This window comes from Centruroides sculpturatus, unplaced genomic scaffold (assembly GCF_000671375.1).
Source record: "Centruroides sculpturatus isolate CEXI.00-Female unplaced genomic scaffold, Cexi_2.0 scaffold596, whole genome shotgun sequence".
Taxonomy (NCBI): Eukaryota; Metazoa; Arthropoda; class Arachnida; order Scorpiones; family Buthidae; genus Centruroides; species Centruroides sculpturatus.
Window position 1 is genome coordinate 195581 of NW_019384881.1, and position 16169 is coordinate 211749.

Here is a 16169-nt window from a genome sequence, read left to right on the forward strand (position 1 = left end):
ATATAAATAATTTTAATCGCCGTTGAATAAGAAATGTTTCTTTCACAAGAAATGTATAAAATTACAGTACTGTATTAGACTTACGGTACCTAATTTACATACTGACAGACGATAGTTAGCGTAAAAATCTCCGTAGCGTGGCGCCACGCTAGACGGCGGAAATTATATATTTAATTATAACAAAGTTACAATAAGTTAATATATAATTATATATACAGTACCTAATTTATATATAATTAATATATAATTATATGTACAGTACCTAATTTATATATAATTTATATAATATTGTCCAGACGATAGAAATCTCTCCGTAGTTGGTGCTACGGACGGCGGGAAAGTAGTTTGGCTGCCTGATGAAGTTTGAGGTAATTATAGGGGGTTTTTTACTGTTTTTTACGGATACCGGTCACAATTTTTTCATAGTTTTATAGGAATCGTAATTATAGGGACTGTAATTATAGGGGGGGTCGACTGTATAACATTAATCTATGCTGTATGTGCATTTGAAAATAATCAGTGAGTTACCATTCACTTTGCATAACAGAATGAATTGTAGCTCAAATCTCTGTGAAACATGGTAGAATCAACAAGCTTATTAAGTCAGCTGGAAGTTAATCATGTCTTAAAATAAAATTGAAGTAATTGTATACAAAATTTATATATACAGTAGAGTATCATTTATCCAAATGAATTGGGGACTGGGGTTGTTCGGATAACTTATTTTTCGGATAACCGACTATGTACGAAAAATATATTAACCTATCCAATGTTGAAATTTTTCTCCGTAGCATGTTGCTTCACATTGAATTTTCGTCAATGTTAAGCCTCACGTAAATTTTTATAATAATAATCGTCGCTATTGTATCGTTAAAAATTACATTCGACTCCCCTATAACACGGGTTCATATAATGCGGATTCGTATATTGCAGCAAAAAAATTGCGACCGTATTTGTATAAAGATGCTAAAAGAGACTCGTAAAATGCAGTAAAATGTCATTTCCGACTCGTGTCGCAACAGGATTAGTTGAATCTGGACCAACAGTGGACGAGCAGCCGAACTACTTACATGCTACGGAGAGTTTAGGCGGATAAGTTGAGTTTACTATCGTCTGAACAGTATATAAATTAGGTACTGTAAGTCTAATACAGTACTGTAATTTTATACATTTCTTGTGAAAAAAACATTTCTTATTCAATGGCCATAAAAATTATTTCTATTAATGATGTCTCCAAAGTTCAACGAATTTTTCGCAGAAAAATAACTTATCAGAAAACGCGCTCGCCGTTTGGTGCACTGCTCCGTGATGAAAACAAGCTTAAGCAATGGCATCGTTGAATGGTGCACACTCGGTAAGTAATTCTACAATTTTTTGTTCATAGCATAGTTTATACGGATTATTCCCAAAAAATTATATGTGTTTTGGAAATGTTGAGTCCAATTAGTCTAGAATCGATTAATTTTATGGAAGAAAACCTTTTAAACAGTTGTAGTCCGTAAACTGCACATGTGCCGGGTTGTGATTGGCTCATGTATTTAAGGATTCATACAACGCGAAATTCTTATGAAGTGGAACGTATCTACTGCATTATAGGGGGGAGTCAACTGTATTTATTTATTTTGTACAAACAAAATAAATATATTGAAAAATATAAAAACAAAAGAAATTATACTTTAGAAATTAATCTAGTATTAAAAATGTTCGATTCAGCACGACACACAGTCCTCAGAAAAACACCACACAAAAGTGCCAGTGCTGCCAGCTAAAACATACACACCAACAAAAAAAAATATTGGAGTAGCCCAAGACATAGCCAAAGGTTGTAGTGCCACAGCATTAGCGGAAATTTAAATTTGCCGACCGGAATGCTTTTGGTTAACTGACGTTTCAGTTGACCGGCTTTCGGATAAATGACCCTCTACTGTATTCATAATTTATTATATTAATAATAATAATTTTAGTTATATAGGAATCCTAAGAAAATTTTAATCATATTAAAATAATTTCAGGACAGTATAGAAGTTTTTCCTTCAACTGAGAATGCATACTATTTTTATAAGATAAATAATAATTTCTACTTTTTAAATAACAATAATCTATGTTCTTAGGAAAATCATGGGATTGTTCCTTACTCGAATTTCTCTAAACCGGCTTATATCGAAGAAAGCACCAAAGATGTTAAAGGTATGTACCATTTTAGATATGATGTACGTAGACTATACATTGCTAATAAGAATCACTCTTCTTGAATGTACTGCTTTCGATCAATTATTTCATTCAGAAATTGTATATTTGAATTTATATATTCAGAACCTTTTGCGTTGGCTAGAAAACAGGGTTGTCCAAAAGTCAGTTAACTGTTTAAAAGTAATTTTAGATGCAGTTTACTTCCTAACAAAGCTTACAAAACTTATTACTAATGATGCATTCTAATATATAGTTACATGTTCTCTGGTATAAAATTGAGTTGGTGTCCAAACATGCAAAAGCTTTTGCTTCAGTTAACTAGTTTTGGATCACTGCAGGCTTGCATGTGTGCACATTGTATTTCTTATACAGTCAAACCTCTGGTTTCAAACAGCTCACTTTCTGAACAGAATTTTGAACTGATAATTGCTCTGGTTGCCAAACAAGCTACTTGGGAAGAGCTGGCCACAGATTAGAGAGAGACAGATGGTCAACTCTCTGTACTTCCTACGTTAAAGAAAGTCAATGGCTCAATCAATCAATGACAGAATTATTGATTTAGAAGTTGGTGCTGAGATCATTTTGTGTCATTAAACGTCACATCATGAATCATTGATGATGATGCTATTTAAATTAGATTTCAATGGAAACATACTGTTACTGTGTTTTGGTACATGTTGCAGTTGAATCTAAATCAAATTAATTAATAATAACCACATTAATTGACATTCACATAATGTAAATGGCATCCAAGAAATTTATTTAAAAGGTGTTTAAGTCAAATTAAATAACAAAAATGTATTATTTCTCTTTAAATATATAATTAGTGTTCGTCATTATATTTAAAAGTATTAATTAAATGCAAGAACTTTTAATGAATGTTTTGTAGATAAATCTGGTATCTGCAAGTCAGAAAAAAAAAATCTTTAATTAACATATAAAAATATTACTACTAACTTTTTTCAGGAAAAGTGAACAATGGGAATTTATTTCTTCCACAAATTCCACAAATTTTTTTGTATTTTGCATTATATCTTTTATTTTTTTAATTCCATAAGTCACTGTGGAACCTAAGAAAGCTAATGAAAGTGTGGAGGTGAAAAGGAAAAAAGTGAAAACAACAATAGAGATGAAGAAAGAAATCATACGGAAGCACGAAAGTGGAGTTCGCGTCTCGGATCTGGCTTTGCAGTTCGGCTTAGCAAAGTCATCGATCTCTACCATTCTCAAGAACAAGGAAGTAATAAAAGATGCTAATGTTGCCAAAGGAGTGACTGTAATCACCAAGCAAAGATCACAGACCTTAGAAGAAGTGGAAAAGTTGCTTCTGATTTGGATCAATGAAAAGCAGTTGGCCGGCAACAGTCTTTCGAAGGCCATCATTTGTGAGAAAGCAAGGCTTTTGTACCAGGATTTGCTCAAGAAAACCCCAGGTTCAAGTTTTGAGATTGATAGGTTTAAGGCTAGTCGAGGCTGGTTTGAAAAGTTTAAGAAGCGAAGTGGCATACACAGTATAGTTCACCATGGAGAGGCTTTGAGTGCAAACAAAAAAGATGCTGAAGACTTTGTGAAAGAATTCTGTGCTTATGTGGCTGCAGAGGGTTTTATCCCCCAGCAAGTGTTTAATTGTGGTGAAACTGGACTGTTTTGGAAGAAAATGCCAAACAGTACATACTTAATGCAGGAAGTGAAGGACAGGTTAACTCTTTTGCTTTGTGGAAATGCTAGTGGTGATTTTAAAGTGAAACCATTGCTCGTTTATCATTTGGAGAACCCTGATGTGTTTAAGAGAAACAATGTTGTGAAAAACAAGTTGTCTGTCATGTGGAGGGCTAACAGTAAGGCCTGGGTGACCAGACAGTTTTTCCTGGAATGGGTCCATGAAGTTTTTGCTCCTAGTGTGAGAAAATACCTTAATGAAAATAATTTGCCACTGAAGTGCCTGCTTTTGTTGGACAATGCTCCTGCTCACCCCCCAGGCATGGAGGCTGAATTACTTGGAGAGTGTGACTTCATCGTCATGAAGTTTTTGCCTCCTAATATTACTTCAATTATTCAGCCGATGGACCAACAGATCATTTCTAACTTTAAAAAGTATTACACTAAAGCACTTTTTCAAAGATGCTTTGAGGTTACCTCTGACACAGAGTTAACTCTCTGTGACTTTTGGAAGAACCATTTCAATATTTTGCTCTGCTTAGGTCTTATTGACAAGGCCTGGCAGCAAGTTACTTGCAGGACCTTGAACTTGGCCTGGAGGAATCTCTGGCCTGATTGTGTTGCAGTGAGTGACTTTGAGGGATTTGAGACAGATACTGATGGAGTTGTTGATGACATAGTGTATCTAGGTAAAAGCATGGGTCTGGAAGTGAACAATGCCGACATCGAAGAGCTGGTGAAGGAACACAGTCCTGAGTTATCTACCGATGAACTCGAACTCCTTCAGAAGGAGCAGCAGAAGGAAGTGCTCAAGGAGATACCTTCGGAGGAAGAAGAGGGAAGGGAGGATGTTCCTATTGCTCTTATTAACAAAATGTGTGCAAAATGGAGTGAAGTGCAAAGTTTTGTTGAAAGGTATCATCCTGATAATGCAGTAGCAAGTCGTGTCATTAATCTTTTCAATGACAATGCTATGTCTCACTTCCATAACATTGTGAAACGTAGACAAAATCAAATTTCATTAGATAGGGTTTTAGTGAAAAAGAAGCCTAGTGAGTCTCAGGCAAAATCTGCTATGAAGAAGCAGGAAATCCAGGAGGTAAGAGAAAAAACTCCTGAAGTACAGTTACTTGATGCTGTTCTGGAGGGTGACTCACCTTCCAAGAAATAACATTCCTACCCTTCCATCTCTTCTCCAACCTCCATTTGCACAATCAAGACTTCTCAGCACAGGTAAGGATTAATAAAATTGTCTTTCTTATAACTTTATTCCTTATTCAATTGGTATGTTATAACATAATAATACATTGCATTTGTAGGCATTTTTACCTATGAAATACAGCTAAAAAGATAAAAAAAAATGCTTTATTTTAGGGGTCATAAACAGATTAATCCATTATATATTGTCTCTTATGGGAAAATTTGATTTTTTTGTGACAGATCTGTTTTAGAACAACTTTCAGGAATGAATTATGTTTGAAAACAGAGGTTTGACTGTATTACATGAAAAATGGTTCGTTGATTCTGTTCACAGATTCTTTTGCCTCTGATTGCAAGACATCAGCTTTATAAAAGAATTAAGTATGATTTACACTGGATGCAAAAGTAAAGAGAGAGAACAGAGCAAATGAGGTGAGCAAACCAAGTTGTAGTTTTGCACTTTTATCAATACAGTAGAACCCCTCTAGTCCGCCCTCGGCTAGTCCGTCACTCCGGTTAATCCGACCGTGGTCGGAGTCGAGAAACTTGTCCCGACTCGTCAGTGACTCACCGTCCGTGGAGTTTTTCTATGTTCGTTACAGTATATGTTTTACATTGTGTGTACATGTACAGTTTTGTGTGTGTTTTTAACATGTCAGGAGTGAAACGTAAACACGTTACTCTTTCATAAATGAAAAATTAGCAGTGCTACAAAGACTGGACAAAGGGGAAGATTGTTTATTTTACTTTTTTCTGATAATCCGACCTTTTCTGCGATCCGACCATACCCCCAGTCCCAAAGGTGACGGATTAGAGGGGTTCTACTGTAGATGGCATTTTAAAAAATTTGATATATATTGCAGCTGCTATATTAACATTTTTTTTATTTACTGTGTTGTGTAGTCTTATCAAAATTCAATTATATACCAGTATTATTTTCAATATGGGTCTTTTTAATTATTGGGTATCATTTTTTTTCCTGCTGTTAGTCAAGAACTCTAATTGAGATGAAAATGTTGCTTTCATTCGCTTGTGCTTGCCAATGCATCCTTACTGCATACTCCCATTTGCTGACAAAAATTTTTAACTCGCTTTGCAAGGCTATGTATGCTTACATTTCATCAGTAGCTCTCTTCGATTTGTTATATTTTGCATCTTACGCATCCAGTGTAAATCACGCTTTAATTAATTTTACAAAGGGTCCAATTCAGTTTTTTGAAAAAGTACTGATTAGAGTCTAAAAAGTATTTACGTTTAAATAAGTAATGAATTAAGTACAGCTGATGAAAACTTTGGCTCATTTATAGCAGATCATGTGTAATATAGTTGGAGTTTCCACAATAATGGGCAAAAAGTATTTTAAGTAAAACAATTTATTATTTGTAAGTTCAAAAAATTGTTTCTAAAACTGAGTGCAAAACATGAGAATTGCCGTCTATATTCAGTGTAATATACTGTTTTTAGTTTAAACTTGAATCATTTCCGAAACTCTTCGTCTTAAAAAAAAGGCGAAAAAGTCCTGTCTGGACTCGTCTTCTTTTGTTTTGCACCTTTTCCTTTTAACCATCATCTTGCTTCTCTCTCGAAGTCACACCTTATCTTGCTCTTGTCGTCTTGTCGGCAGATGGCATTCCGCTTTCCACATTAATAATAGTAATAACTTCAACAAATCAATAACAACTGCTGTATGATATTAAGCTAAATAATGACTATAATAATTATAAATTAGTAATAAATTTATTATAGCCATTATTTTACCTGACATCATATGGCGGTTGTTGTTGATTTATTGTAATGTATCACGTTTGTAGGGATGTTTATGTTTGTAATAACTTCAACCAAAAGAAATGGCAGAAAAACCTTTCATTGTGAAGAAAGTTTGATAAAAGTCACAAAATTGCAATACCAATTTCAAATTATGTCAATAGACGGGAACTACAAGTATACTATATAGAACAAGGTGTGGACATGATACCATGATGCATTGCAGCAATATATAAATTTTCGTCTACAAGTACATATTTTCTGATATCAGGACTTATACTGAAACTCTGTAGCATTATCTGTAAAGCCAGTATAATAAGTCCTGATATTAGAAAATACGTACTTGTAGACGAAAATTTATATATTATAGTAAGTCAAGGACATTGAGGCATTTTAATTAAATTATGCATTGTAGCAGACTGCCATATTCAGTCTTTTGAGATGTGTGGTGTTTTTAGAGCAAATCTGATTGATTGTTTCTTTTGATCTCGATTAGTTGGATTTCTTGTTCCAGGATAAAGCTTGTAAAAAATAGAAAATTGCAATTACCAAGTAATGATCCTAGCTTCTGGTCAAAGTAGCTTGAAAACAAGCAGAGAAAGCTTCAAGTGTGATGCTTGTTAGCTCATTTGTCACAGTCTGTTGGATATCTGCAATATCTTGACAAAACGTTCCTTTCAGTTGCTTGACAAAATGTCCCTTTCAGTTGTAACCCTTTGTCAGAAGAGTGTAATTTTTTTCTTGTTGCTGCGAGTGAAAAAGCAACTGAAAGGAACGTTTCATCAAGATATTGCAGATATCCAACAGACTGTGACAAATGAATTAACAAGCATCACACCATCACACTTAACTTTCTCTGCTTGCTTCCAAGACCTCCAGAAACATTGGCAATTGTGTGTAGATAGCTGAGGGGACTACTTTACTACTTTGACAGGAGCTAGAATCATTACTTGGTAATTGCAATTTTCTATTTTTTACAAGCTTTGTTCTGCTGGAACTTTTCTGACAAAGGGTTGTGTGTGTGTACACACAATATACATGTTTTGTCTGAAAACTGAAAAGCTCCAGCACAAAGCTTGATAAAATATGAAATTGCAATTCTATATCAATCTATATATATATATATATATATACATAAACATATACATATTTATTTTAAAAATGGTTTGGTGTTCAGGACCAAATTGTAAAAATTTGACAACTAGAGGTGAGGTATAAGATTGTTCCATTTTCCTGATGACAGCTCCAGGAGAGTGATGATTTAAGAGTTAATGTAAGTAATGGCTTATTAATGATTATATACAGAGGAATCAGATTTATTAGAACTGAATAATAATCAATTTTCATTGTGAATAATTGAAGAAATTCTGCCTTGAAGATTTCTCTCCCAAGGTGACATTTTATTCTTATAATGTACTGAAGTTTCTTAATGTATAGTACATTAAGAAAAACATGCTCTGCTTACATTTTGCAAGCTTATTTTTAACAAATGTTTTTAGGACATTAAACATTGCTTTTTCAGATTTAAAAAAATAAAAATATTTATCCAAAAGAACCACATAATATTATCATAAGAAATATTCACTAATCAATAATTTTTCAGAAACATCTTACTTACATTAATTAAATTATTATTATTATTATTATTTATTAATTGTTGTAAAGATGAGATTTGTAATACAGTAAGACCCCGTTTAATGCTGATTTGATATAATGCGTTCTGCTCGAAGCCTTAAAAAAGCTCAAAATTTACACTGATTTAAATTATCACCACATTTCATTGTTTCGTATATAAAACAATTATTCTCAAACATGAACCAAACAGCAAAAGTATCAATTCGTCATAGCGCCATGCTTTCCTTAAATCTATATTTGTTTGGTGCAATTTTGGTAAAAATATAACATTATGGATGCCACAGCAATATTGACTTTGCTTGGCAAGAATTAACTGATAAATGCATGAATGAAGTGTGGAAGAAGTTATGGCTGAAGGTATTGAAAAATTCTCAACGAGAAGAACCTGTCTCTGTATCGTTAGGTTGACCAAGTTGTCAACCTAATCAATATAGCATGACTAGGAGATGTAGACAAGCAGGATATTGAGGAGTCACTGCAGGTTTCTGGTGATAGCTTTACCAACAACAACCTTCAAGAACTGGCAAAACAAGGAATTTAGTGTGGAACTGGAAAATAGTAATTCTGAAAACGAAGAACCCAAAGCATTTCTCTACAGATTTCCTTAGTAAAAGTTTATTAACAATAACCGAAATCATTGATCAAATTGTAGCAAAGGATCTATATTTTGATAGGAGTGTAAAAACAAGACGGGGCATTTTGGATGCGATCTTCTGTTACTGACATTTGTTTAATAAAAGAAAAAAACAGCAAAAAATAACACTAGACGACTTCATTGCAAAAAATCAAAAATTTCAGAAAAGTCAGAACATTCATCACAATAAATGAACTTTACATTTCTGTGTGTATATGCTTGTGTTATTTAACATAAATTTTGCTATTATGTAACACTCCTTTCAAAATCTGGATCATTCGCTACAATTTGATCAATGATTTTGGTTATTGTTATTAAACTTTTACCGATTTTACATTAATTTTAAGTTATTTTTATATTAATTATTTTATATTATATTATATTATTATGCAAATTAATATAAAAATAACTTAAAGTAAAATCTGTTTATGTTTGGTCATGTGTTAACCTATCCCTATATACTCTGTGTTAAAATGACCTCATTTAATGCTATTTCGTTTAGCGCTTTGTCATGTAGGTACGTATCTCCCGCGTTAAGCAGGGTCTTACTGTATTACATACAATAAATGATTACTTGCTTAGAAGACTACAGAAAATTATTTTCCTCTTCTAATTGATATTATCTTTTACCAGGAACATCAGCCATACAAGACTGCTTGAATTTACTCAATAATAAAACTTCAACTGAAATTTAGTTTGTATTTCATAATTATTATTGCTTTCATAAATTAATATTTTGATACAAATAATGCTATTTTCTGCATATACTATCATTCAGTATGAGCATGTTGCATTTTCTGAAGTAACAGTTTTAGTGAAATTTTAAAATACAGTATCAGGTTACTAATAGAGATTTCTTTTAAAAATTTTATATTGTTAGACGAAAACAAAAATCCAGCATATAATAAACTGTTTTAATATTTAANTTTGTTGCTAATGAAATAATGTCAAAATTATTCCTAGATTTCAGATTATATATAGGATTTGAAGTAGGTCTGATCACTTCCTAACCCAAACAAAATTAAGAATTCCACCAAGATGTTACCCATCTTGGTGGAATTCTTAATTTTGTTAAAAAGAAACCAAATGTTAGACATGAATCGGAAAGAAAATTTAAAATAAATTATTATACAATGATAGTATCAAATGGTTATATACTAGAAGAATTGAACAACAGTGGGGGGGAATTCCAGAAGACAGAGATATAGAAAATTAATGGGAAAATATCAAAACAATATTAAAGGCAGCAGCTGATGAGTCTCTGGACTCATCAGCTGCTGCCTTTATTAGTAACAGTCAATTCCTATGGAAGAAGGAAATTGAAAATATGGGACAATGAAATCAAACAACTAATATTACAGAAAAACACAGCATATAAAAAAGTTTTAAGTAGTAAAAAAGCTGAAGATACAATAGAATACAAATGCTGCAGAGCAATTGCAAGAAGAGAAATAAGGAAAAGACAACAATAATCATGGACAAACATTGCTAAACCCGATATATAATAAAGCTACACACCAACCGAATGCCGAAAATATATCGGGCTAGTATAAGGCTAATTATTAAATGAAATTACGTAATCAATTTGTTTTTAGAGGTAAGCGTTAGGCGCCATCTCTTATTAACATTAATAATTATAAATAAATTAATTAATTTAAATAATTTAGAACCGCTGGGAGAAAAAAATTGGCTCGGAGCGGGACTCGAACCCACAACTCCTACTTACCGTGCAGATACATTGCCAGTTACACTATATGGACCTCCAGTCCGATCTCCTCTTCCAGCATATATAAGCTAACTACCTAACCATTGACGGTTATTACCGACGTGGGCACTGAATGTGTTCCCAGCCGGCATTGTAATTATAAATAAATGGTTACATAGTTAGGTTATATACGCTGGAAGAGGAGATCGGACTGGAGGTCCAGATAGTGTAACTGGCAATGTATCTGCATGGTAAGTAGGAGTTGTGGGTTCGAGTCCCGCTCCGAGCCGATTTTTTCTCCCAGCGGTTCTAAATTATTTAAATTAATTAATTTATTTATAATTATTAATGTTAATAAGAAATGGCGCCTAACGCTTACCTCTGAAAACAAATTGATTACGTAATTTCATTTAATAATTAGCCTTATACTAGCCCGATAGATTTTCAGCATTTGGTGTGTAGCTTTAATAATCATGGACAAAATTTATTTCACAACTAGAATCAGATCTATACAAAATAAGACCAAGTGCCTTCAAAATATTAAAATTTATGCATTAAGAAATTAAAAAGTCCATTAAGATTAATTGTGGTGTGACAAATGACCAGTTTCTTAATTATTATCAAACTCTTTGGACAGATCCTACATACGCATATACTAACAAGATTTTTGAAAACAACAATCAAAATAGGACTGAATTATCAAAGTAAGAACTGTTTGAAAGTTTAACCAAAACAAAAAATGGAAAAGCGACAGGAGATGATGGCATAAATGGAAAGTTATACAAATATGCTGGTGATAAATTCCACAAGAGATTATTAACATTCTTCAATGATATATATATGAACAAGCCTTTATACCGTTTGAATGGAAGAAGAATATTGTACTACCTATTCACAAAAAAGGAGATAAACAAAAATTAGATAACTACAGAGGCATTAGACTGCTAAATACCTGTTATGAAATCTCTGCTAGAATTCTAAATGAACGATTAAAACAAGAAGGTAAAAAATTTCTTTTGGAATTTTAATTAAATTTCTGATGACTGCTGTTTATATATTTTTCGTGCGGATTTACAGAGACTTTATAATATTTATTCTTTTGGAATATCAAAATGGATTTCGAAAAGGCAGATCTTGTATAGACTCAGCTTTCTCCATTAAATTATTACTAGAGAAATGAAGAGAATTTAATCTGAATACACATTTAGCTTTCATTGATTATACCAAAGCTTTTGATATGATAAAAAAGACCCAAACTTTTTGACATCCTACAAAACAGAAACATACCAAATATTTTACTTCAAAATATAAGTAATATTTATGAAAATAATACCATACAACTTAAGTTCAACCTCTTTGTAGATTACGTTTCGTAACAAGGATACACTACTCAAAAACCTTTTAGACTGCAGCCAAATTTATTATCAACTAGCTGCAAGGACCCGCTTTGCTGGGTTTTTATTTGTATGTAATATAGTTTTTTTTATATGTAAAAGACTGTTTTTCTAAGTAATCTAGAATCTAACTGCAAGGACCCGCTTCGCTGGGCAAAAAGTAACGATAGTGAAGATTAAGATAATTACATTATAGCCAATCTTACCCGTCTTCACAGAATGCAATAGGTCCCTCGTTTCCAGACTAATTAGAGAATTTTTACGAGTCTAAAAATATGTTTGATTTCCCGCAAAAATGCAAAAAACCGCCTGTAAATCTTTTATGCCGCTTTATATTAACACTTCCTTTGTTACTCAACACTTCCGTTGTTAACACTTCCACTGTTAACACTTCTATTGTTGACACTTCCATTGTTACACATCTTTGAAGTCAACCGCTTTCAACTCCATATCTCCCACACCCTTACAGCACAGAATGCAAGAATTAGGTACCCCGTTTCCAGACTAATTAGAGAATTTTTACGTCCAGTCAAACAAATTATTTTCAATTTGATCAATTTTCTGGAACGTTTACAATCGTTCTATAATCGAACCAATTCAAATTCGAATTTAAAATGGTTCAAACATTTTTAAAATCGAAATAGAAAATATTCAAAGTCAACCACTTTAAACCCCATATCTCCCGCACCCTTATAGCTATCGAGACGCAACCACCATAGTGCACGAATGGAGACTTGGGGCTACTACCACATACAAACACCATTCATGTGTGATGTGTAGTTTTGGCTGAAAAGTGAAATATAGGGACACGCACATCCATTTATATATATATATATATAGATTTCAAACGTTCTTGGTCATCCTTAATGACCTTTATCAAGAACAAACGAAAATCGAATGATGATGGATTTGTATTAATGATAAATGAGTTTGGAACGTATTTAAAAAACTTATAATGCGCAATCTCGTGCCATTGGGTTACCATTATACGTGGGCATAAAATAAAATACAACAAATAAAAAATGATAAGATCAAATAAATACATAGATGAAAATAAAATAAAATGCTAGAACACAACCATAAAAGCAAAACATTAATGCATGTGTATCCAGATTGCACACTTAATATGCATGCTTTTCTAAATGTTGTCTCACTATTTACTATTACTTTGCTACAGTTCTTTCCTGTTGAAACTTTACATTATGCTTGATCTCCATGCTGCCGATATCTTACTTGCTTCTCTAAAGTTGATTGCTTTTCCTTCTTGGCAGGTTTTGTAAATGTGCCAAGCCTCAGCATACTTGAGGTGTTTTTTTGTCGTGAATTTTTTGTATCAACTTTGCCTTATCCCATTCCGCTATAACTTCTGGAGGGTCTGCTAGAATGTATGTTGCTAGCGCTGTGACTGGCTGCTCATTTCTTATAACATTGGATGTTCAGCACTGCTTTCCTGTAAGCCTAGAAGTTTGACAATGCTGTTTGCATTGTCGAGCATGATTCCATTGACTATTCAAACACCATTGTCAAACTTCTAGGTTTACAGGAAAGTGGCGCTGAATGTCCAACGTACACGTTTTCACATTTAAAACTTCAGCCTCAACCTCACTACTTTCCACCGTCTCTGGACTTGTATGACCATTTCCCATACCTCATATATGGCAGCTGTCTGGGCCCTCTCTGGTTGGATTTTGTATCTGCCATTAGTCACCTTTAAAAATAAAACATGGCATAAGTTAATGCATACAAGTGTATCAAAAGAAATTGTATACAGTCGACCCCCCTATAAGATATAGATACGTTCCATTCTTTAGGAATCCGATTTCTTACGAATCCTTCCAATCACAACCCGACACGTGTCAAGTTTACGGACTACGGCTGTTTGAAAGATTTTCTTCCATAAAATTAATCAATTCTAGACTAATCCGACTCAACATTTCCAAAATACGTATATATTTTTTGGGAATAATCCATATAAACTACGCTATAAACAAAAAATTGTAGGATTACTTACCGAGTGTCACCATTCGACNAGAATTAAGTATGATTTACACTGGATGCAAAAGTAAAGAGAGAGAACAGAGCAAATGAGGTGAGCAAACCAAGTTGTAGTTTTGCACTTTTATCAATACAGTAGAACCCCTCTAGTCCGCCCTCGGCTAGTCCGTCACTCCGGTTAATCCGACCGTGGTCGGAGTCGAGAAACTTGTCCCGACTCGTTGGTGACTCACCGTCCGTGGAGTTTTTCTATGTTCGTTACAGTATATGTTTTACATTGTGTGTACATGTACAGTTTTGTGTGTGTTTTTAACATGTCAGGAGTGAAACGTAAACACGTTACTCTTTCATAAATGAAAAATTAGCAGTGCTACAAAGACTGGACAAAGGGGAAGATTGTTTATTTTACTTTTTTCTGATAATCCGACCTTTTCTGCGATCCGACCATACCCCCAGTCCCAAAGGTGACGGATTAGAGGGGTTCTACTGTAGATGGCATTTTAAAAAATTTGATATATATTGCAGCTGCTATATTAACATTTTTTTTATTTACTGTGTTGTGTAGTCTTATCAAAATTCAATTATATACCAGTATTATTTTCAATATGGGTCTTTTTAATTATTGGGTATCATTTTTTTTCCTGCTGTTAGTCAAGAACTCTAATTGAGATGAAAATGTTGCTTTCATTCGCTTGTGCTTGCCAATGCATCCTTACTGCATACTCCCATTTGCTGACAAAAATTTTTAACTCGCTTTGCAAGGCTATGTATGCTTACATTTCATCAGTAGCTCTCTTCGATTTGTTATATTTTGCATCTTACGCATCCAGTGTAAATCACGCTTTAATTAATTTTACAAAGGGTCCAATTCAGTTTTTTGAAAAAGTACTGATTAGAGTCTAAAAAGTATTTACGTTTAAATAAGTAATGAATTAAGTACAGCTGATGAAAACTTTGGCTCATTTATAGCAGATCATGTGTAATATAGTTGGAGTTTCCACAATAATGGGCAAAAAGTATTTTAAGTAAAACAATTTATTATTTGTAAGTTCAAAAAATTGTTTCTAAAACTGAGTGCAAAACATGAGAATTGCCGTCTATATTCAGTGTAATATACTGTTTTTAGTTTAAACTTGAATCATTTCCGAAACTCTTCGTCTTAAAAAAAAGGCGAAAAAGTCCTGTCTGGACTCGTCTTCTTTTGTTTTGCACCTTTTCCTTTTAACCATCATCTTGCTTCTCTCTCGAAGTCACACCTTATCTTGCTCTTGTCGTCTTGTCGGCAGATGGCATTCCGCTTTCCACATTAATAATAGTAATAACTTCAACAAATCAATAACAACTGCTGTATGATATTAAGCTAAATAATGACTATAATAATTATAAATTAGTAATAAATTTATTATAGCCATTATTTTACCTGACATCATATGGCGGTTGTTGTTGATTTATTGTAATGTATCACGTTTGTAGGGATGTTTATGTTTGTAATAACTTCAACCAAAAGAAATGGCAGAAAAACCTTTCATTGTGAAGAAAGTTTGATAAAAGTCACAAAATTGCAATACCAATTTCAAATTATGTCAATAGACGGGAACTACAAGTATACTATATAGAACAAGGTGTGGACATGATACCATGATGCATTGCAGCAATATATAAATTTTCGTCTACAAGTACATATTTTCTGATATCAGGACTTATACTGAAACTCTGTAGCATTATCTGTAAAGCCAGTATAATAAGTCCTGATATTAGAAAATACGTACTTGTAGACGAAAATTTATATATTATAGTAAGTCAAGGACATTGAGGCATTTTAATTAAATTATGCATTGTAGCAGACTGCCATATTCAGTCTTTTGAGATGTGTGGTGTTTTTAGAGCAAATCTGATTGATTGTTTCTTTTGATCTCGATTAGTTGGATTTCTTGTTCCAGGATAAAGCTTGTAAAAAATAGAAAATTGCAATTACCAAGTAATGATCCTAGCT

At 33.2% G+C, this 16169-nt stretch overlaps 1 protein-coding gene across 5 annotated transcripts in view; it reads left to right on the plus strand.

Annotated features, from left to right (window-relative positions):
- LOC111631024 (gastrula zinc finger protein XlCGF26.1-like) overlaps positions 1-16169 on the plus strand; it is a 52002-nt gene that overhangs the window by 29014 nt on the left and 6819 nt on the right. For 2 of the 5 annotated variants that reach the window (XM_023375214.1, XM_023375217.1), the window contains exons 4-5: positions 2112-2187; positions 3249-5082. In XM_023375214.1, coding sequence (XP_023230982.1) covers positions 2112-2187; positions 3249-5020 — 1848 coding nt within the window. In that variant the 3' untranslated portion in view covers positions 5021-5082. Of the gene's footprint in view, positions 1-2111; positions 2188-3248; positions 5083-5289; positions 5701-16169 lie in introns of those variants that run through there. The other 3 variants (XM_023375215.1, XM_023375216.1, XM_023375218.1) reach the window with 3 other exon arrangements.